The sequence below is a fragment of the Myotis davidii genome, unplaced genomic scaffold (genome assembly GCF_000327345.1).
Source record: "Myotis davidii unplaced genomic scaffold, ASM32734v1 scaffold59, whole genome shotgun sequence".
In the NCBI taxonomy this organism is placed as follows: Eukaryota; Metazoa; Chordata; class Mammalia; order Chiroptera; family Vespertilionidae; genus Myotis; species Myotis davidii.
In genome coordinates this window covers 201077-225632 of record NW_006293001.1, presented here as the reverse complement: position 1 = coordinate 225632, position 24556 = coordinate 201077, and the positions used below count along the sequence as shown (strand labels likewise).

Genomic DNA, 24556 nt, shown 5'->3' with positions numbered 1-24556 from the left:
AGAATAACTCCTGATGTTTGCACAGAATATGGGTCTTCGCAAAGCTCAGTGTACACTTCTTCAGCCTTCGCCTTAGGGAACTCACTGTGGGTGGAACTGCTCAGAGTCGGCATCAAGGAGAGGAGCGCTTGTCCAAGGAGGTAGAGTGGAAGAGTCAAGTCTTCTGGATTCCCCACTTACTCATCAGAATCTTCTGTAAGTATCAATGCGACCTTGTCCGGGACCAAAATGAGGCCCAAGAATGCATTGCATTCACAATTTTGGATGCTTTATTATCTAACATCCAAACAGAAGATACAAAAGCTGTTTTATTTACCAAGCAAGTGCACCAAGCCTAAGGGAAGTTTTGGTCCTTGTGCTAAGCTGTCAGATGTTGGAGGCAGTTGGGCAGATGGCTGTGTTTTACGTCCCAGCTTAACATTTTCGAGGCTGTTGAATAATGTAGATCCTTCTCATTGGAGTGACCTTCTCCAGAGCAGGTCTGGGTTTTTGATGTGCCGTGTGCACTATTGCTGGAAATTTATGGCTGAGCTAAATGTGAGAAGGAAAGAAAAAAATAAGCATATTGGATCTTTTTGACCATGAAGTATTAAAGTGGTAGAAAGCAATACTGTTGGTCATGGAAATTTCACAATTTTGTTTACTTCTTTGATAGTATTGCTTTTTTTCCATACCACTTCCAGCTCTGGGTCCATAGTGTGTTCACTTGGGGTTTCCCTCATTTGTTTATCTCTAATTTGTAAAACTATAACAGATTGTATATTAAAATAATATACATAATACATATGTCTGTTTTGAAGTGACATTTTTACAAGTATAAATGGTTTGTTATTTCTGCATCAGTCTTAAAATATTAGCAATTATTTTGGCACCAGTATGCATATATGAATCACTATATTCTAAGAAGGCTATAGGAACATTTGAGAAAGTCCTGAAGGGACAGAACCCCTCAGTTGTCAAAAGATCAGAAATAGAGAACCTCTGTAAGAAGTTAGAAAGAGTTAGGATTATTTATTAGAATGAAACATGTAAAACTTCTATTTTAATAGGTAAAAACAAAAGGTGTAATATTGGCTGTTTCATATGGTTCAATCGAAACAGCCTGAGAAAGAAAAGAAAGCTGAGGAATGACTTACTAGCTTCAGGTACCAAAAGTTCTCATTAGTCACCTCCACAGAAGACATGTATGAGGAAACAGGCTTAAGTAGATTTAAGTTAACACAGACTGAGACTACTTGACAATAAGATAAATTTCATATGGAACAGAAAGACCTTATGAAATTTACATTAAGGATGGCTTAAAATCAAAAGGATGCACAATGCTGCAAGGACTTCAGACATAATTTTCCTAGGAGGGGAATTCGAACCCAGTGACCTCTTGGGTCTACTCTGGTTCTTTGTTTTCAAGCCGTTGATACAAACATAAAGGCACCTAAGGATACCTGCCCTAGCAAGGAAAAAAGGGGATGCCTCAGCTCACTAGGAATTTAACTTAATCACCATTGAACGGAGATGCCCCTGCCTTGACACTCAAATTAACTAAAGGGGGAGATAAACTGTTCATGACCCTAAGCATCACATTGTTTATGGTTTGTTTGGACTCTCCTAAGCCGGGAAAACATAGGTGCCTTGTATCTCTTCTCAAATGTCCCTGAGCTCTAGGCACACAGCATTCCCTTTCATGTGAAACTTGACACTAGAAAGTCCTTTATTCTTGGTCTTAAAAAATTAAACACACTGGAGGAATATAACCTGAAGTGTTAACAATGGTTATCTCTGAGGGGTAGAATTATGGGCAATTCCTAGTCTTTTTCTTTATTTTGCCTATCAGTATTTTTCTAATAATTTTCTTTTACAATAATTAAACCCGAGGATGGTTTATGCTGGCATTCTAGCAGAAAGGAAGAAAAATCTTTTTTAAAAAGCACTGAAGAGTTTATTTTGGTCAGACCAGTTATCATCAAGCCACATGACATGCACTTTATAGGGTGGTAAAGGCAGAGTGCTTGGTTTTGTTTTTCTTTAAACATTAGAACCAGAAGGAAACTTAAGAGGTCACTGACGTCAGTAATTTTCTTCCAGACTGTGTGTCTTTAGCGTCAACTAAAACAGATGGATTATTTCAGGTTAGCGCTAAATCACATTCAAGAGATTACAGGTAGGAAGAGCAGCCTGGCAAGTTACTTCAAGTCAAATGTAAATGTACGGTAAAGGGGTGGGGGTGGTGAGAAAGGAAATGAACAAGTAATTATGATATAACAGAAACCTGGGCAAATAGCCAAGGTGAGGTGGCCCACGATGACAAGTTGAGACTGAGGAGAGGAAGCCACAATGTTGATTGTTGTTTTTAAGGTGTGAGAGTGATGATGGGTGGAGGTGGGAAAGGGGAGAGTTTGCTGGAACACACTTATTGCTTAATGTGGCACTAATTCATCTCCAGGGTTATTTCCACAATTTAGGGCTTTCATTTTTCTATGTAAAATACACCTAACATAAAATTCTGACCATTTTTTAAGTGTATAGTTTAGTAGCACTAAATACATTTACTAGTACATTGTTGTGCAACCGTCACTACATCCATCTCCAGAAATTTTCATTATACCAAACTGAAACTGTGTACTCCTTGAGCAATAAATCCTCATTTCTTCCTTCTCTAGCTGCTAGCAACAACCATTGTCCATAGTGGATGGGGATGGCACCATTTTCCATTCTTATCAGTAATGCACAGGGTAGGGGTCACATTTTAACCAAGGCGTTTAACTGAGGTTTTAAAAGCTCTGCTAAACTGGTCTCAGGAGGGGACTCCCCATGTCAGAATGAGGGAGAGACTGCCCCTGGGGCTCACTCGCCACCTATAACTGGTTTGGGAAAGTTTAGGAGAAAAAAAATCAATAGGATTGAGAAGGAAGTGGAAATTAATTCAAGCAAAGATAATAGTCTTAGCGAAACTGCCCATAATTATTAAATTACAAATGTACAGGTTTTTGAAGGGGGGGCAGTACAGGCTTTTCTAGCACCTCTTAGACAGGGTGGGGCAAAAGTAGGTTCACAGTTGTGAGTACATGAAACAGTTTATTCTTACATTGTTATTTATTAATTATTGTATTATTTTTCCATACGAACAACTGTAAATCTTCTTTTGCCACACCCTGTAAATACAAGAGAGTCAAGTGCGCTGTCCCTGATACCCACCGCTCCATCAGGCACATCCTATGTAGAAGGACTTGGGGGGTTGTGGGTACAGCATCTATAAAGAGTCTTCCACTAGAATGGAAACTAAATAAAACAGTCAACCCTGCAATGTCCTAATTCTGAGGTTTAGGTTCTATATCAGTGGAGATAGAAAGATTTTATTTTCAAGTCTGAACTAGAAATAAATAGGGATAGCTTCACAGAGTGCAGCCTGCGGCTCGCTGTGACTTCAGTCTGGCATCTTCACGTAGGGAAGCTTGGGATTCTTCATCATTCATCTCTGTAAACTGACCGGGTTTGTAGAATGAAAGGTGTTTCCTGTCTGATTCATGAGGGTAAGAGAATCTAGGGTAACCCCACAAGAGAGAGAATTCAAGGCTGGCATAGGTGTGAGGACTCTGTCCTGCCGTGGCTCCATCACATAAGGGCCAACACACTGAACTTAAAAAGCAGATCAGTAGAAACACCCACATTGAGAATTTACCTTCATCTTGGGTAGCTGTGACCTCAGAACCTACATTTTTGGTTTCAGAGAAAAAGCAAAAGAAGTCTGTTAGAAGCCTGTGGGATGGGAGCTGTGAAAGAAATTCCAGATGCAGGGAAATCAGAGGCAGGTTTTGTTTTAGAGCCTGAAGGTGGGTAGTATTGCAGACGGGCTGCTCTTCCATTCATCTTTCCCGGTTGTTAACTTCCAACGCGGCACTTAGATTTCCACACCCCGTTAAGTAAAGTGCTTAAAACAAAACATTCGGTTTGAGTCAATGAAATTCAAGGCTACTCCTACGGCGATGTTCACCCATGGAACAGAGAAGCCTTTCTAGGTCTGCAGATGCCTTTGATCGTCTCTTCTCCCCCAGGACCCCATTGCACATCCATCTCACTCACTTTGGTGTGGATGATGCATCTGGCAACTTGAAAAGTGGCCCCAACTTTAACTGGGCTTCAACATTCCACCCCCTCCACACCATAACGCAACCCTGTTCTGATGTTTTAACTGGATACTTTCATGCTGAGAAGCCTCACAACTAATGCCAAGTTTAACTTCCATAACCATCCAGAGAAGGAATATACTTGGCAGTACCATTCTCTCTCAATCCCTGCCTTTAAAAAAAAATTAAGTAAATGAGCAAACATAAATCTCAGAGCAGCTATGGGACTTCTAAAAGGTTAAACAATCTCTAAGGAGTAAGTGGAATTTGTTTTAAGACCAGTTCTCCCTGCTTTTTAGCCTAGAGTTTTCAAGCTTATATAACTCCTTCTTCTGCCAGGAATACCATGTTATGTGGTCTGTCACTGGGCAACAGGAATTCAGTTATTATCCAGGGCTGGAGAGGTGGGGAGGGAAAGGGAGAGGTAGTAGGGACAGAAGTCTGTGTGAAGGGAGGAGTGGGGAAGATAGTGAGAGGGGAAATTCCGCTTAGATTTGTACAGGTTTTCAATCTCCCAAATCTTAAACCCTCGGTTGGTTTTGAAGTAGGGATCCTGAGATAAATAGCATATGGAAAGAAATGCCCTGCCATGATTGAATGGTTGTTGAGATCCTATGAGTCAGGCTGTACGTTTACAGCCTTAGACTCTAAGTTCTTAAACTGATCTGAGAATTAACATGGGTTCTTGGAACTAGACAGAATTGTAGCAGAGGGCATGAGTGAATGTAAATAAATGCAGTTATTTCTTCTGACCAATTGCATATTGTTAGGACTTTGTGACAATATATTTTGCAGAAGGGATCATTGTAATACAGGTGAAAATTTATCAGCAGATTCCAATATCTTTATCTCTATGTTTTTATGTCCTTTAATTTTTTGGTATAAGGCATATAGTTTATACATATTTATTTTTTAAAAATTAAGGTATAGACCTGGCCGGTGTAACTCAGTAGTTAGAACAGGGGTGGGCACTTTTTGACTCGAAGGCCACAATGGGTTCTTAAACCGGACCGGAGGCCCGAACAAAAGCATGGATGGAGTGTTTGTGTGAACTAATAGAAATTCAAAATAAACCTCATTACATAAAAGGATACGGTCTTTTTTTTTTTAAGTTTTATTCATTTCAAACGGGCTGGATCCGGCCCGCGGGCCGTAGTTTGCCCACGGCTGAGTTAGAATGTTGGCCCATGCACTGAAGGGTCTTGGGTTTGATTTCCGGTCAAGGGCACTTATCTGGGTTTCATGTTCGATCCCCAGCCCTGGACAGGGTATGTGTGGGATGCAACCAATCAATGTGTCTCTTTCACATCAATGTTTCTCTCTCTCTTTCTCTCTCCCTCCTCATTCCCTCTCTCCTTCCCACTCTCTCTAACAATCAATGGAAAAATATCCTCTTGTGAGGACTAACAAAAAAAAATCAAGGTAGAATTTTTCTATAATAAAATATACTCCTTTCAGTGCACAGTTTTATAAGTACATACAGTCTGTGACTATCATCACACTCAAAATATAGAACCATTCCATCACTCCCCCACCTCAACAAAACTCCCTCCTCTCTCTTTTTGGTCAACCCCTCCTCTCACCGAAGCTCCTGACAACCACTGATTGCAGCAGATCTCTTTTAAAAGGCATTGGTCTTTTTACCCCAGTTGACCTTTATTATGAAATCCTATTACACGTCAGGTTGAATTATGGATTCAGGGAGGATTTTTCTTAGCTGTAAGGAAATATGTGGATCCCACTAACTCCCATATTCAAGACAGTCACTATGGCAATCTTGGGACTTCATTTTCTGGCCTCTTATCCTTTGCCCAGGAATCCAAATGGCGCCCTGTAGGATATCTGCCTGGGACTAGAAGCTAATACTGAGGGCTGGGTGTGTCTGGCTCTGTGCTCAGTACTTTGCACGGGTTATATAACGTCCTTGTATTCTCACAATATCACTTTGACGTGGATACTATTAATCACATTCCCATTTACAGATGAGGAAACAGAGGCACAGAAAGTGAAGAAACTTGCCCAAGGACACACAGCTAGTGAGTGGCAGAGCTGGCGTAAGACCCAGACATCTGATGTCTGATGCCAGAGCCTGTTTTAGCCAGTAATCTATACAGTGTTGACCACATTCCCACCCCAGTAAACACTGAGCTACGTGTTAAAGTTTTTCTTTTTACATGGATAGCTGCTGTTAAACATATTTATAACAGTACACCATCTCACTATTGTCTTATTTTTCCAAACACAATTATCACTGTTGTTGTTACTTGACTCTCCTTTTTATCTTTGGAATAGAGAATTGGTATTTTAACTGGAAGTGGAAGAACCCTTCTATGTCACAAACATATGCATATAGGTCTATAAAAAAACCAATATGAACCCTTGCATCATATTTACACACAGCGTAAACCTTTACTGACCACTGTCTTTAACATTTCATTTTGGGTCAACATATATTCTTGAGGAACGTGCCATCTGGTTTCACCAACAACTGTGGCACCCTCTTGCCCCCAAGGAAGATGTGTTTAGTGGGCAGGGGCAAGGGAAGGTGAGACGCAGGAGCGGGCAGCTGGTGTTGCCCTGGCAGGGCATCCTCCACCCCTGCCCTTCCTGTAAAGCCAGCAAGGTAAAGAGGCACTTACGACCTTACCTCAAATCTATTTTATGGGAGAACCAAGCCCCCCACATGAGAAGGCTCTGTAGCTATCGTGTACTGTATAATCGAGATCTTGTCTTGTATACTCTGCCTCATAACATCCCAGGGACTTCAGATGTACCTTGTTATCTCTGCCATGAAACCATGCTACTCCCCGGAGCAGAGTACAAACAGGTGTCTGTGCCAGGCTCTGCTCTAAGAGCTAACCTGTGTGAACTCATTTATTCCACACAATGAAACTGTGAAGTGTGTTTTCTTTCTTATCTCCATTTTACAAACAAGAAATCTGAGGCCCAGGATAAGTAACCTGCTCAAGGTCATACAGCTGGTAAGTGGAAGAGCTAGTGCCAGATGGGGAGTCAGAGGCCTAGCGCACAGTTTCTGCGCTCATCTTTTTCAAATCCCTAATGTTGGCAGTAATGACAAGTCTTCCTTCTATAAAGGATGCCCAGTCCTGTCCCTTTAACAAACGTGGGGGCAGCTGGAAGAGTGGCTCTTCCTTGCCTTACATGCAACGCATCTGTCCTACAGAAATAAGACTCTCACTCAGCTCAGCTACGTAGTTGAAAAACGCTTGAATACAAAACCAAACCACCGTCTTTCTCGCAAGTTTTCTTAGTTTGTTGCTACTTAGAAGAAATTCATGATATAGAAATAACAACAGCAGTGGTCAACCTCCTATTTAAACAGACTTTTCTGGACAAAGCCAACCAGCGCCCAGCCTTCCTCCAGCCAGAAACTGTGCAACCCTCCACCACCCGCACTCGCCTCCAGTCAAATACTGCCTTACCGGAATGCAGTAGTCGGGAGCAAGGGCAAAACTGTAGGATGCCCAATACACAGGCTGCCTTTTTGTAAAACCATGCCAATGTGCCTGAGAAATATTTGGGATGGCAAAGTGAAGTCCTGCCAATTTGGTGTCATGATTCGTGCTTTCTTTTCTATCTTATTTTTGAGATGATTTATTGAATGGACACTAGGAATTTGGGAGAAACAATTTTTCTCACCAAGACCTCTCTGTGTTCTTGGGACCGAGAGCAGATTCTTTCAAAAGGACATTGATCCTCCGAGCTGGAAAACACCTCAGTGGTCACCGGCTCATTCACCCACGCAGCCTGATGGTTGGGGGAGTACTGTCTGGGAGTATCCCATGATGCATCTCACCCACCACTCACCTTCTCCAGTGTGTCATTCAGGGCATCCATCGTCTGTATTTTGGCAACATTCACAAAAGCACTGAAAAGATGAAAAGAAACTTCATAGAGGACCTGAAAACTTTCCCACTGAAGAGGCTCAATGCTTTATACACAAGCAGGTCTACTTGGCTTTTAAGTGTCACTCTGCTTGGCTATGTCTGAAAAACAGACAGTCCTGCCTCCCACGTGACAAGCCTTACAGGCCAACTTATTATTACTTTCGCTTTTGGACTTTTCACTGGAGTATATGACATAGGCAGAAACGTGCACCTATTATCAGTACACGGCTTAGCACATATTCAGATACTTAACACACTAGTCTAAGCAGCTGCCCCCAAGGATAACCACTACCCTGACTTATAGCCCCATGGATTCGTCTTGACGGCTTGTGAACTTCATACCATGAATGATAAGGCATACGCTCTATTGTGTCTGGCTTCCTCCGAGGTCAAGTTATTTTGTAGGAGGGTTTCAATCAGGGACGAGCCTGCAGTACAATTTCTTGATGGAAACTGCGCTCGACATCGTTTCTTTTTCTGGATGGTTTGTGCTGGTTGGTGCACGTTATTAGGAAACAGACATAGATTGATGATGCCTAGAAAGTTATTTTCCAGGGTCTATTTTTTCAAAAACTATTCGCCAAGAAGATGTAAGGGGACTGTTTGTCCATGAAGACGAGGCACTCCCATCCCGTGCACACGCTCCTGGAGCAGAGGTGAGGGCAGGGGCGAACGGATGGTGGAGCTGGTGAAGCTGTGGCTGTACCGCCGCTCCCTGCACAGGGAGGGCCCTGGCCATTTCACATTGGTAACTTCCTTTATTATCTTTTAAAAATGGCACTCAAGTTCTATAAGCTTTAGGTCCTACCTACTCATATCTATCTCTGACAAATAGGGAGAGAGGTTGATTTCTGGCTGTTTAAGTTCTGTAGTAGTCCAATTCCCATCTTTTAATGACTATTATAAAAAAAACACCCTGCATTTTTAAAAGAGGGGTCCAATCACCACTTTATTACTCTCTAGCCAACTCCTCTTCCTTCACTGTTCAGCTGGAAGTAACAGTAAGTCCCCTTGTTCTGAGGTGCAGAGAAATAGGACTTGCCCACTGGCTGCCAACTAGAAGGTCATTTCCAAGCTATGACTCTGGTTGCTGAGCCCTTGGCCCAGGTGTGTTACATACACAGGGTTTATGTTTAAGTCAGGTCTTAGTAACAGAGCACATTTTCCAAAACAATCAGCTTGCGATTCAACAACCATGTGTTATGCACAGAGTACTCTCTCTATTCTAGGAGCTGGCCTCCAAGCTGGGTCACTAGCGAGGACTCACAGCGTCGCTTTCCTTATGTGATGGTTATTTTCTGGTATCGGGAGAAGCAAACACTGCTAAAGGGGCTAGTGAGTATTTTATTTTAATGTAGAAAAGATCCCCAAACCACCTCCTCCACAGAAATCAGAAAGGAAACTTTAAAAGTGATCAAAAAATGTGTTATATGAAAGAGGCAGAGAAAGTCCATAGTCCATTTCCCTCTGTATTCTTCTGAGACTGTTGCCATTTTAACTCTTAAGGAGGTACCCTGAGCATCTAATCAACTCCTTTCAAATACTCACCGACTCATCTATGGAAACCACCTTGAAATAGTCTTTGATGCACCGTCATTACACTTCTTGGAGAAGCCAGTTCCACATGTTTTCCTTAACTAAGGCATAGAGTGACTGGGCCATTTGTGTGCCTGCTCCAGCCACAGCTTTCTGCTTAGCTCTGGGAATAGTGCAGAGTGTCAAAGCTATGGTGGGAGGGGCAGGGAGAAATCAGCCTCAGTATCTATAGGCCCTCCTGCTATGACAAATATAGTAGCCATTAATAGTTTCTAAATAATTGAGTGATGAATTCAAAACAACAACTAAAAAGCATTTATTTTTAATTCAGGAGATTTGCTTCAGCAGAAAGCATACTATGAAAATAGGGCAGCCTAAGGACACTATTTTATTTTTTTAATTTTTTATTACAAAGGGTATTACATATGTGTCCATTTTTTCCCATCTCCCCACACAGTCCTCTAGCCTCCCCTATCCCCCACTGTCTCATATTGTCTGGTTATGCTTATATGCATGCATAGAAGTCCTTCAGTTGATCTCTTACCCACTACCCTCCTGCCCTCCCACACTCCCCAACCTTCCTGCTGTAGTTTGACAGTCTGTTAGAGGCAGCTCTGCCTCTGTATCTATTATTGTTCAAAATTTTATAAAGGTCTCAGTTTCTGGTTTCTTGGGATATATTCCTAGAAGTGGGATCACAGGGTCAAATGGGAGTTCCATTTTCAGTTTTTTGAGGAAACTCCATACTGTCTTCCATAGTGGCTGCACCAGTCTGCATTCCCACCAGCAGTGCATGAGTGTTCCTTTTTCTCCACATTAGGGACACTATTTTAAAGGCTAATGTGAAAATCAGATAAAGGGATGTGTGTCAAGGTTGAATGCATTTAGGATTGTGTCTTTTAAGTACAAGACAGCTGGGCTGGACTTAGCGAGCAGAATGAATGGGTGGGGTTAGTGGTGGGCGCCCAGAAAGAGTTCTCCAGAAGGTAGCCACCTTTCACCTCCAGTCTGCATCACCACAGATCCTGACCCCCACCATGCCAGACCTTGGCGGCTGTCTGTAATCCTGCTTAGCAAAAGCCTAGGGGGACTGGGAGGCCTCTGACTTCTGGAAGAAGAGTCACTGAAAACTCCTCGAGGTGACACAGGAAAGGAAATCAAGCAGTTCCCTACCTTGTTTTCTCAGATCCTGTTTTTTTGGTGTGTCTCTCCAAGATGCCAATTTCTTGTTTTTTTGAAATTCGCTTCCCTCCAGCTTTTACTATAAATAAATAAGCATCAATATGGGAGTCAGGGAACAGCAAGAGAAGGCATGCTTTGTTATTCAAGGTATGCATTTAGATTTGAAAAAAAAATTAGAACTTATATTTTAGTTTATTTAAAAAATATTTTTATTGATTTCAGAGGAAGAGAGAGGGAGAGGTAGAAACATAAATGATGAAAGAAAATCATTGATTGGCTGTCTCCTGCACGCCTCCTACTGGGGATTGAGCACTAAACCCTGGTATGTGTCCTGACCTGAATCAAACCGTGATCTCCTGGTTCATAGGTCGATGCTCAATCACTGAGCCATACCAGCCAGGTTAGAACTTATTTTTTTAAAGATCTAAACTTTCATCTAAAACAACGCAATAAAAAAGTTATCCTGAAACTGCATAAAGATAAGAAAAAAGATGTTTCGTGCAAACAAGGTGGGGAGAGGAAGAAGTGCTGAGGTCTGCTTGTTTATGTTCAGGGAGGGGAACTGAGCTTTCAAAGGCAGCAGGTATATCTTCCATTTGGGGAGATGAATAACAACATACTCCCTTAGGCATTTCACTGAAAAACATTTTTTCTTGTTATCAAACCAATTACACTCTTCATGATAGCAATTGACAATTACAATGTGACCCTCCTATTCTCCCACAAGATTAAAGTTTGTGCAAGGCTTGCATTTTGTTTTTTCAACCAAAGCTTTCAAAAGTCAGATTCTGAGAATGAGCCAAAAGTGAGGGCGGTGGTGATAACAGCATTTAATTCAACAGAGATGCTTCTGATCCCACCATATACCCACCTTTCATCTCAGACCCTGAACCTGGGATGTTGGCCAAGCTCAGATATTGTAGTGAGCAACTAAAATGCATTAGTAATCCTGCCATTCAATAGATCAATTAGTGTTAATCAGGCTACAGATGACCTAACAGCAGTTCAAGTATTTAGCAATGTCAGATGAAATCAACTTTTTAAAGGAATGACCCATTTCAGAATGCAAGTCAAAGCAAATACTTTTTTCTGTTCCCAGGAAATTTGCACATCTGAAATCTGACCAGCTCAAATGAGAAAAAGCTAAATGGACATTATTTGTTTGCACCTATTAAGTCTTTTTATGGGAATGTCAAATGGACAGTTTTCTAAAACTAGCTCCAATAAAGTGAAAAATAAGGAAAATTGTTTCTCCATGCCTTTGTGAATTGACTTAGTCTGTTGCTCTTTTAAAATGATTACTTAATTTATTGCTTTGATTCTAATACACACATAAAGCACACAATTCAAAAAGCATGAAAAGGTCTGCAGTCTCCCTCCTACCATTATTTCCCAGCCCCTTGTTTCATCTCCCTAGATGCTGCTATGTTATAAGTTTCATGTATTCATCCATAAGTATTCTATATGTCTACTTACATGCTATTATTTTTTAAACTAGAGGCCCAGTGCACAAAATTCGTGCACTGGGGGCGGGGGCTGTCCCTCAACCCAGCCTGCACACTCTCCAATCTGGGACCCCTTGGGGGGATGTCCAACTCATAATCCAGGACTGCTGGCTCCTAACCACTTGTCCGCCTGCATGCCTGATTGCCCCTAACCGCTTCTGCCTGCCAGCCTGATCACTCCCTAACTGCTCCCCTGCTGGCCCAATGGCCCCCAACTGCCCTCCCCTGCTGGCCTGATGGCCCCCAACTTCCCATCCCTGCCAGCCATCTTGTGACAATGTGGGGGTGGCCATCCTGTGGCAGCCATCTTGTGATGACATGGGGGTGGCCATCTTATGGCTGCCATCTTGTGATGACGTGAGGGCGCGAGGGCCACCTAGGCTTTTACTAGTATGGTAGCATAAGATACACATTGGTCTGTACCTTATCTGTTTATATATTTCTTCAATTACATGTTTTGAGATAAGTTCTATTTCAATACACATATAGAAATGTACCTTTCTTTTTAGCATCTTTAACATTTCATTATATGAACATTCTGTGTTTACTTAGCCAATTCCCAAATGTTAAGACATTTCAGATGTTTCTAATCCATTGCTATTACAAACAATGCTGCAATGAATATCTTTTCATATATACAGAATTTTGCACAAGTGCAAGTATATCCATGGTATAAATTCCTACAACTGATCTTGTTAGTTCTTAAGAATTTACATTTGAAATTTGGTTAAATCTTGCCAAATTTCCCTTCACAGAACTTGCACCAGTTTACAATCTCACCAGTCACAATGTTAGCAATTATCTCCCCAAGTCCCTTGCAACCATGTGAACTAGAAAATGTTTGATTTTGTCAATCAATAAGTTTTTTTTAAAATGGTATCTCATTGTTTTATTTGCATTTCTTATATTTTATTAAAGGTTGAGTTTGTTTCTGTGATTAAAAGTCATTTATATTTTCTTTTTATGAACTGTTAAAATTCTTTTTTCTAATGCTTTTATTGATTCACTAGAGGCCCAGCGCACAAATTTGTGCACTAGTGGGTCCCTTGGCCTGGCTGCGGGATCAGGCTGAAACCAGCTCTCTCCAACATCCCCTGAGGGGTCCTGGATTGCCATAGGGTGCAGGCCAGGCTGAGGGACCCAATTGGTGCAAAATTGGGGCTGGGGAGGAACATGGGAGGTTGGACAGCTAGGGAGGGACCACGGGAGGGCTCCAGGGGATGTCTGGCCCATCTCACTCAGTCCTGATCAGCCGGACCCCAGCAGCAAGCTAACCTACTGGTCGAAGCATCTGCCCCCTACTAGTTAATGCATGTCATAGAGAGCGGTTGAGTGGCCTTAGCATATCATTAGTATATTACGCTTTTATTATATAGGATAGGAGCTGTTTATCTATTTGAGATGTATCACAAATATAAAATATTTTGCCAGTTACTGCCTTTTTGTTGATGTTTTTGCAGTCAGCAATTTTCTGTTTTTGTCAACCTCTTATGGGTTTTGTATCATTAAGGAATTCCCCACTGTGATATTTTATTAATATTATTCCGTATTTTCTTCTAGAACTTTTATGGTTTCATTTTGCATAATCAGTCTTTGGTGGTATATTTAAATCCTTGACCCTTCTAGAATGTATTTTGTGTAAGTCATGTGGAGGCATAATAGATTTTTTTAGGTTATCCTAATAATATTTAAAAATCCATCTTTTATCTATTAATTTGAAATGCCATCTTTATCATATACTAAGTACTCATGTATATGTGTGTGTATATTACATGTGCATACATATATGCACACGTGTGTACATTACATGTGCATACGTATATACACACACGTGCGTATATACATACATGTGTATACACACATATTACAGTGGTTATTTCTGGACTTCTATTCTGTTCCATTAATCTCTCTGTCCATTCATATGCCATTATAACTCTATTTAAATTATTGTATTATATTTTAATATCTGACAGAGTTAGTCCTCCTGTGCTAAACTTCCTTTGTAAAATATTACTAGCTATTCTTATTTATGTTTCCATATGAACTTTAGAACCAGTTTATTAATTTCCTATAAAAAATCCTGTTGGTATTATTTTTAAAGATCTTGCTTTAAATTTATAGATTTTTAAAAAGGAAAACTTTGTATTTTTATATTCCTGGTAGCTCTCTGTTAAAAATATGGCATGCTTTTTTATTGTTTATATCTTCCTTTGAGTCCCTCAGCAACTTGTTCACATAATCTCACACATTTATTATTAGATTTATTCCCTAAGCATTTTATCTTTGTTGTTGCTGTTGCTATTATAAATGAGGTTTAGTCTTCTGTTATAACTCTAACAGACTGTTGTTCTTATATTACTCTTATTGATTTTTATATCTAAATCTCATTAAATTCTCTTATTGTTTATAATAGTTTTAAATTGATTCTTAGGTTTTCCAGGCTTAAAAATGATTAACATAAAAAGAATTATATTAGTTCCTCCAAAGTAATGTTTAATAGTGGTGACAGTGGACATCTTTGTCACCTTAATTTTTAAAGAATTGCTTTCAGTGTTTTTCTATTAAGCGTAATGTGCACTTAGAAAGTTATATACGTGAGAAGTACATATATTTTCATAAATATATTATCTCATCATGTTAAGCAAATATCCTTCTAGTACTGTTTCATTGCACTTAAAAATTACAAATACACATTGAATTTTATCAAATGCCTTTTTAGCATAAACAGACATGATTTTTCTGCTTATTGTTAATTATATTAATTATATGAATAAATATTTTATGTGAAACCATTCTTGCATTCATGGAATAAACTCTATTTGGTCATTTTGAATCACCAACTTGGTTTTTTTAATTGATTATAAAAGCTAGCCAATAGAGCCCTAGATGGTTTGGCTCAGTGGACAGAGCATCAGTCTGCAGAATGAGAGGACCCAGGTTCGATTCTGGTCAAGGGCATGTACCTTGGTTGTGGGCACATCCCTGGTTGGGGGTGTGTAGGAGGCAGCCGATCGATGTTTCTCTCTCATTGATGTTTCTAACTCTCTATCCCTCTCCCTTCCTCTCTGTGAAAAATCATTAAAATATGTTTTTTTTAAAAAAAGCTTCTCACTAGAATTCTGTAATGTTAGATGCAGTCTAATGCAAATTGTTATTGTTAAATAAACAATAATTAAAAATGTGAACTTTAAAATGCTGAATAATACTGATTAGAAGTGACATAAGCACCTGGTACATGGTAGGTACAGAATAATGTGTAGTTATTATTATTTGTATTTATGTTATGTTTTTCCAAAGGAGAGAATGAGACCAAAGAATGGAAATTCCAGAAAGGCAGAGCCTGGCTTTGCAGTCATTGCAGTTTATGTTATTTGGAGTCAGGTAGTGTGCCTTGTATGTCCTTTGCCCCTCAGTGTGTTAAAGGAAAGAAGTCTACTGCCATGAATATCTGAGGAGGACTTAGGTGAATTTGGTAGAAGTTTAAGTAGATGATCCTTATTATGAAGTCCTTACTATAATTCTAACACTTCCCACCTATTTACAAAAGAAAACTTATCACTTCCCTCCCTTCCAGAAGAATATAAGGCTCTTAACAGAAAAACAAATACCAAAGAAATTTAAAAAAATGAAAACATGGGAGTCCTTCATTCTTAAGAACAATAAATAGAGACATTAAAGGGTAAATTAAACATCCCCCAGAAGATTTCTACTTCAATGCAGGAGTCTTTCAATCCTCTCTGGTGTAGGGCTATGGGCTTTAAATGAGTGATTTCAAGAAGTGAACCACAGCTTGAATGTCCAGAGCACAGTTCTCGTATTAAACTTACTCTGGTAGGTAATCCCACTTGGTCAGCCATGTACAGCAGAAAAAAGCAGAAAATAATATTCCCATACTATAGTGGATACATGGAGGTATACACAGATTAAGGCTCTCTCTACATTGAGGTGACTGGACCAGCTGGAACCAGTTTGTGGGATGGTCATCTTCAAAGTGCCACTGGGAGCATGCTTACCCTGGTCTCCTGGGATCTAGCAAACCATTCTACATAATAAAAGGCTAATATGCAAATTGACCGAACTGTGGAATGACCGGTTGCTATGATACACGCTGACCACCAGGGGGCAGACGCTCAATGCAGGGGGAGCACCGCTCAGGCAGAAGCCTCCGCAGCAACACTAAGGATGTCTGACTGTGGGAAGCAGGTCAGTCGGACATCCCGCAAGGGCTCCTGGACTGCGAGAGGGTGCAGGCTGGGCTGAGGGACCCCCCTGCTCTCCCAGTGCACAAATTTTCTGCCCCAGGCCTCTAGTTGTAAATAAACATCTACAACCCAGTCAAGTCTTGCCCATTTTGCTTATGGCAGATAGGTCTGACTCATGGGACCTCTTCAAAGTCTCACTGTAACTAAATTAGTTCAAACATTTACATAATTCTGTGTTTGGGACTATATTGCCTTTTGAACATTAATAGAAACATGAACTGGAATGGGGTGAAGTGAAATGTGAACTGATTTAACATTTTAACAAGCCTTTGAATATGAATACATAGGGTAAAACTTTAGGTGCTTTCAATAAGCACAATAAACTAGAGAGAAAACATGTAAAAGAGAGAGACACTGAGGGTGAGGGCAAGACTGGGGGGATGAGGGGACAATGGGGGATAAAGGCACATTTGTAATACCTTAATCAATAACAAGTTTAAAAAAAAAGAGAGAGACACTCTTTTTGGATAGTTTCATTAGAAAACAAAATATATGTGGGGAAAATGAAACCTTGTTTGCCCCCCTCTGAGTAAGAGTTATATTCTTGTGGCTTCTTTTGTAGTTTTCAGTGCCAGAAATAGACCCTTGAGTTCAGAATGCTACATAATACTTTTGCAGTTAAGATCTCCCAGACATTTTGCACAGTTTTTTGTAAAAGGCAGTCAAGATAAAGAAAGAAAAGCCTGCCAGAAAAATTAAGCTTTTTTCCTTCACTAACTGGTAGAAAACGCACGTGAAAAAACCACTCCAAAGATTTGTGCAAACTCTGCCTGGTGACTTAAAATTTTTATGTGAAGATCTTAATTCAAAGGTTAGATGCCTGCAAAATGCTTCCTTTGCACTTACATTTGATTTTTCAGCAAATTTTAAGCTGCCAATCAACACCTAGAAGACGCCCATCCGAAGAAGGCAGGAGCAAGGAGAGAGGGCTTTAGAACGGGAGCACAGGGCATGGGTTCCACTTTCTTCCCAAACCTCAGCCTCACTGCCCTCCAGGTGTGCAGCCTCGGACAAGTCCCACAACCTCGCTGACTTCAGTTTGCTCCTCTGCGGAACAGGATGATGATGGTCTGTCTGCAGGGGTGTTGCCCTGTCTAGGAGGGTCTGTGCAGTGCCAGGAGCACAGCCAGTGTGGGGTGGATGTGGTTGTTCTTGTCCTTGCGGTCATCAAACCCTGTCCCTGTGATGCCTGAGAAAGTGGGTCTTCCAGCATCTCTCTCAAACCTCACAGACCAAACCCTGTAAGCTGACCTGAGCTGACTGAAGTTGAGAGAATTAAGCCTCTGCCCGTTTTTGTTGTTGTTAATGGTGCTGGTCCTATAGTTTCCCCCCCACTTCCTGCATTAGTTTCACACTTGGGGATCTAATACCCAAACTTCATTCTCTCTCTCTCTTTTTTAAATATATTTTTATTGATTACAGAGAGGAAGAGATAGGGAGAGAAATAGAAACATTAATGATGAGAGAATCATTGATCAGCTGCTTCCTACACGCCCCACACAGCTCGAGCCTACAACCCAGGCATGTGCCCTGACTGGGATTTGAATCATGACCTCCTGGTTCATAGATTGACACTCAACCACTGAGCCACACCGGCCGGGCCATTCTCTCTTTAATGAGCCAGAAAACGGAATTTCTCTAGGGGTTCCGTGGTGTCCTCTCGATGGCTGATTCACTTGACTTAAACTGAATTAAAAAGTGCAGGGAATAAACAGGAAAACTCATGAACTCCTGCTCTTTCTAATTCATTACGTATGTACTTGGCTTCCTCGGTCACCTTCTGCGCACACATTTTTGGCTGTTCATTGTGACGAGGTTCTTATAAAACTGAGAGTGAGGCAAATCAAAAAGCAGAAAATCGAAAGCTAAGCTTCCTAGGGCCCAGGCCAAGCTCATGTTTAATGTAGTCTTGTGTCACAGCATAAATGTATAGCCACAGCTAATGGAGGTGCAATATATTATATTAATATACATGAAAGAGACACTGCTAAGCACTCGACATGCAGGTGAGAAAGAGTTACCGCCGGCTGACTTTCGAGTGGTTTCATTTTTAACTGCGATGGGCGGGCACGTGTATATTTTCTATGCATTTTCCTCTGTTCTGCCCACTGCAGTAGTGTCTAATGCCGCGGCCCTCAGACACCCGATGACTTGCGATTGGGGAGGGTAATTTCTTCTGATGGCTGTGCGTTTTACGAGGCCTGTGTTTGATGGGGATTAACGTTCATGTGCTGGGTACCTTGCAGAGGTGATCGCCTTTCATCATCATAACAACCTTATAATATCCACGCTAGTTACTACTCCCTGTTTTAGAGGCGAGAAAACGGATGCTCAGAGATGGGGAGTGAAAGCAGGGTTTCAACCCACGTCTGTCCAATTCCGAAGGCCACGTCAAATCCTTCCCGTCATAACATGCCCACTTCCCACTTTCCAGGACCTGTAAATTGCTTATTAAGAATCAGGTGAAGATTTGATGGAATTCTAGTGAGGAATTACTGCTGTTCCCCAAATAAAATTGTGCACCATCGCAAACCGGTTTGGACTTAACCTAGGTAGCGAGACCAGATGAAGGAGAAGGCTTCTTTGTTCCCTGGCTCTCAGTGGGGAGGCAAAAGTCTGCCTTCATCTCCATCCTAATTACCCCAAACCTCTTATCTGTAGTGTCACAGTTCGTAATAATTAATTGTCATGCCAGAGGCATCGTGACATGCTTGATGGATTCCTGGTGTGCTATGTACACAGAGTAATTAGCAGTCATTAGTGGTGAGGACAGAAAGTTCTTGGTGGCTTCATTCGAACGCTCCTTTGGTTAGGTTTATCTCTGCGTCCTTTGTGCATGAATGTAATTTAGTAAATCAGGTTTTAGCTTAACTGTTTTATGAAGGATTGGGGTGGAAGTGGTGAGAAGAGAATGGTGTCTTTTTTGTGTGTGTCATTATCTGTGAGATGACTTCTCTTCTAATAATTAGCATTTATTGTTTCTGACCATTAGGCAGCAACATTAACTTTAAATATAGACAGTGTTAAACACTGCTAAATCCAATGAAATATAAAGTGTCAGGCATCTGCCACCGGAGAGCAGGGCATGGAGCCCAGAACTGGAAACGAGTGAAAATTCTGACTCTCTCAGCCAGGCTGCTCCCCAGAAAACCACCGAACCTCTGTGTCAGCTGGCAGAGGTGATACCTGCCATCCTCCTCTGCAGCAAAGATGACTGAAGTAACCTTGGCCTAGAGGTGCCAAGTTAGACCAATAAGTAAATCTTGTAAATGGGGAAAGGATAAAAGGAGGCAGGCAGTTGAAAGAACATAAAACTGGCTAAAAATAGGCCTACATCATGCTTCAGTCAATCTAGGTGAACATACGGTTAAGTACAATAAAACTAATTTCCATATTCCAGAGAGTTGATAAGTAGCATACATTTAAAATGAAGGGAGGGAAGGAGGGAGGGAAGGAGGGAAGGAAAGAGGGGGAGGAGGTGGGAGAGAGAGAGAGAGAGAGAGAACTGTGGCTGCTTTGCAAAGCACCTTGCTTGCTACGGTTTCCAGGCAGCTCCCTTCTGTGTTTGAGTCCTTATTAGAAAGTGCTCCTCAGCTTGTTGACAGGCAAATACATCACTGACACCACCGCCCAGCCCACATGCCTGAGGAGGGAGAGAGCCTGAGGTTGCTGTCCTTGCTGTGGAAGCTGGTTTGCTGGGCTATGAAGTCAGATGTCGTGCAGTATCTCGGGGAGCCTGAGTCTTAGAGCTGGAACCTCTCGGGAGGTTTCCATGGCAGTAAATCATCTTCCAGGGAGGAAAGGGCCAACCTTGCTGCCTATCTCTTCCCACCAGCACCCAATCCCTTGTCCTCTCATATATAATCAGGTTTTAATTGATCTGGGGCCTGACAAGTCCCCAGGTGGTTTACACACAAGCGTAGAAAGATCAAAGGCACAGGAGGAAGTCAGCTGCATGAAGTCAGAGCAACAGTGGCAGGCTGAGAAGCTCTGCACCGTCGGGTACCTCTGAGGAAGGCATAGATGGCAGGGCAGCAGCACCGAGGCCCTTGCTACCTGCAGGACAGAGGGCAGTGGGCAGCCTACCTGCGGGCGGATGCCCCCCTTTCAGCGGGGAGGGCAGGACTTGCACTTCATCTGCCATAGCGTGTGCCAGTGCCAGTGCCAATGCAGGTGCCGATGCTCCAGAGGCCCTGCCAGCTGTGGCTGCCCCACTGCACCCGGCTTTATACAGGCTGGGGGCGGGGCCCCTTCAGGGCGTTGCTGAGCAGCAACAGGGCTTGTCACCTGCTCTCTGGGAACCTGCATCTCCTTGGCAGGCTTTCTCCTACAAGGAAACCTTCTTATTTCCTCCCTCTGAGCAGGCAGGGTAGATGGCCAGGGGACTCTTATTTTCTTTCACAAAAGGAAGACGAGAGGACGAAGTTCAATGGAAAACTTTTTCTCTCCAACTATTCATCCATCAAGTATATATGGAGAAGCTGCAGTGTGACAGGCTGTTTGTCACATACTGGCATGACAAGGAGGGGAAGACTGGATCTTTGCCTCAAGACATCTGTAATCTTTTTAAAGACACAATTATAAAACAAAGAGCTATGCTTTTGTCCCAGGCTTTGCCATTGTAAGCATTTACACTAAGAAAATGATGGGAGATGTAAACAATGGCTGGGGATGTAAACAATGACATCAAAAAGACCGGTAATCATATATTTCTTGTTTTAATTTTCACTGGAATCAACATAAGCATCCCCAAATAGAGAGAGATAGTTAAATAAAATATAGCCATCAGAGTGCACATTTACAAGTCATGCTTTAAAATAATATTTAATGATGTGAAAAATATTCATAATGAGATAATGGAAAGCAGGCTAGAAACCAATAGGTGCCGATTTTGTTAAAAAGATAAAGTATAAACATAAGCATTATTGTATCTCCTGTGCTGTTCAACATTTAGCCAATGGCGGGTACTTAGAGATATCTCTTTGTTCTTGAATACAATTAAGAAATTCTGCTCTTCAAAAAACATTGTTACAATAATGAAGACCAGATGCAAACTGGGAGAAAATATTTATAGAACACATTTCTGATAATAACAACCAAATTTAAAAATAAGCAAAATAGTGTCCGGGCTGGTGTGGCTCATTTGGTTGAGCATCATTCCATGCACTGAAAGGTCATTGGTTCAACTCCCGGTCACATGCCTACATTGTGGGTTTGATCCCTGGCCAGTGTGCTGTGCCAATCTCTCTCTCTCTCTCTCTCTCTCTCTCTCTCACACACACACACACACACACACACACACACATACTCCCTCTCTAAAAAATCAATAAAAATAAGCAAAAATATTTTTAAACCTCTACAAAGTAGAGATATTGATAACAAGTAAGCACATACAAAGATTCTCTGCATCATTAGTCAATTGGAAAATGCAAATTAGTGGGACAATGAAATATATTAGAATGGCTCAACAACAACAACGACAACAAAGGCAACTACAACATGTTGGTGGGAATGTAAACTGGTAAAAACCACTTTGTAAGTCAGTCTCTTATCAAATTAAACATATACTTGCTATATGACTAACAATCTAATTCCTAAGAATTCTCCCCAGAGAAATGAAAACATATGCAAACATAAACACCAATATACATATGTTTATAACAGGTCTGTTCATAATTGCCAAGAGTTAGAAATAACCCAAAACAACTATAGAATGAATAAACAGACTGTGGTACATCCATACAATAGAATAGTAATCAGCAATAGAAAGGAATGAACAGAGACATGCAACAACATGGTGAATCTCAAAAGCATTATACTAAATGAAAGTGAGACTAAAGCACTACTTACTGCATAACTCCATTTATATGGCATTCTTGAAAAGTCAAAACTACAGGAACAGAACCGGATCAGTGGCTGCCAAAGGCGGGGCTGGGGAGAGTGGTTTGACCACAAAGCAGCAGGAGGGGACTTTTGGGGGCTGACAGAAATGTTCTGTACCTTGCCTGTGGTGGTATTTACAGTCACCATACATCACACAGACATCATCTAAAAATGGTGAATTTTACTGTAGCAAATTATACCTCAGTACATACCTCATATTACATCTCACTATACAATAAAAGATCTATTTGTTAAATTAATGGGTGAAAATACTCTAAAATGTTAAGTGTGGCTATTTATATGTGGGAGTATTACCTCTTGATTTTTATTTTTTTCTCACTTTTTCCTGTATTACTTTTAAAATCAGTAAAAATCAATGAGACACCAAAAGCAAAGACAACAAAAGCAAAAATAAACAAGTGGGACTACATCAAACTAAAAAGCTTCCTTACAGCAAAAGAAATCATTAACAAAATGAAAAGGAAGCCTAATGAGTGGGAGAAAATATTTGCAAACCATGTATCTGATAAATTATGAATATCCAAATTATATAAGGAACTCATATAACTCAATAGCCAAAAACAAACAAAGTGATTTTTAAAAAATGGGCAGGAACCCTAACCAGTTTGGCTCAGTGGATAGAGCAACGGCCTGTGGACTGAAGGGTCCCAGGTTCAATTCTGGTTGCAGGCACATCCCCAGTAGGTGGTGTGCAGGAGGCAGCTGATCGATGTTTCACTTTCATCGATGTTTTTCTCTATCCCTCTCCCTACCTCTCTGTAAAAAAATCAATAAAATATATTTTTTAAAAAATGGGCAGGGGATCTGAATAGACATTTTTCCAAAGAAGACATACAGATGATCAACAGGTGCATGCGTGACAAGGTGTACAATATCACTATGAATCAGGGAAATGCAAATCAAAACTAGAATGAAATATCACCTGTTAGGATGACTATTTCATAAAAAAGACAAGAAATACCCTTCTCTCTCCTAAGCTCCAAGGGCCCTTCTTTTCCCTCTGTAACTTGTTTCCTGAGTCCATTTCTTCTACTGCTCAATTCTTCTACCTCTGCTACTTTCTAAATAAACTTTCTCTTAGAAATAACAGTTGTTGGAAATAATAGGAGGTGGAGAAAAAGAAACCTTTGTGCACTGTTGGGGGAAATGTACACTAACAGGAAAAGATATATCCCCCATGTTCACTACAGCATTATTTACAACTAGAAGCCCAATGAACGAAATTCATGCAAGAGTAGGCCTTCCTTCCCCCGGCCGCCAGCATGGGCTTCCCTCTGGCACCCAGGACCCAGGCTTTCCTCGCAGCCCCGGCTTTGTCCAGAAGGACGTCCTGTCTAATTAGCATATTATGCTTTTATTATTATAGATAGCCAAAATATGGAAGTAACTTAAGTATCCATTAATGGATGAATGGATAAAGAAATTGTGGTATATATATCCACAATGGAATATTATTTTAATTATTTTATTATACAGCCATAAAAAGAAAAATCGTGCCATTTGTGACAACATGGATGGACCTTGAGAACATTATGATAGGTGAAGTAAGTCAGGCAGAGAAAGACAAATACCATATAATCTCATTTATATACAAAATGTACAAAAAACCCTCATATATACAGAGAACAGATAGGTGGTTGCTAGAGGCAGGGGCTGGGGAGTGGGCAAAATGGGTAAAGGCTGTCAAAAGGTACAAACTTCTAGTTATAAAATAAGCCATGGGGATGTAATACCCAGCATGATAACTCTAGTCAATAAAACTGTGTTGTATAGTTGAAAGTTTCTAAAAGAATAGATCTTAAAAGTTCTCATCACCAGAAAAAAATTTTAAATTATGTGTGATAATGCTATTAACTAGACTTATCATTTCACACTATATACCAGTACAAATATGAAATCATTACATTGTACACTTAAAACTAATGTGATGTTATATGTCAATTATATCTCAATTAAAACAATAAAAACTTTTTTGGGCGGTGGGGGAGTGTGTGAAAAGTGCTGTGACCAAGATAAGTAGCTACTATGGGAGCAAAGAGAAAGAATAATCGTATCATTTGTATATTTTGTGAGTGGCCTCCTCTTGCATAGCCCTGGACTAGGAGCTGGGGTTAGAGGTGACACCAAACACCATTCCT

The 24556-nt window shown here is 40.9% G+C and overlaps 1 protein-coding gene across 2 annotated transcripts in view; it reads right to left on the bottom strand.

Annotated features, from left to right (window-relative positions):
* Nucleotides 1–246: 246 nt before the first annotated feature.
* Nucleotides 247–24556, bottom strand: part of DAPL1 (death associated protein like 1) — a 76493-nt gene continuing 52183 nt past the window's right edge. The window contains exons 1-4 of one of the 2 annotated variants that reach the window (XM_006766449.2): nt 20601–20719; nt 10739–10826; nt 7950–8010; nt 247–531 (exon numbers count right to left, since the gene is read on the bottom strand). In XM_006766449.2, the coding sequence (XP_006766512.1) occupies nt 415–531; nt 7950–8010; nt 10739–10826; nt 20601–20658 (324 nt within the window). In that variant the 5' untranslated portion in view covers nt 20659–20719 and the 3' untranslated portion in view covers nt 247–414. Of the gene's footprint in view, nt 532–7949; nt 8011–10738; nt 10827–20600; nt 20720–24556 lie in introns of those variants that run through there. The other variant, XM_015565729.1, reaches the window with a different exon arrangement.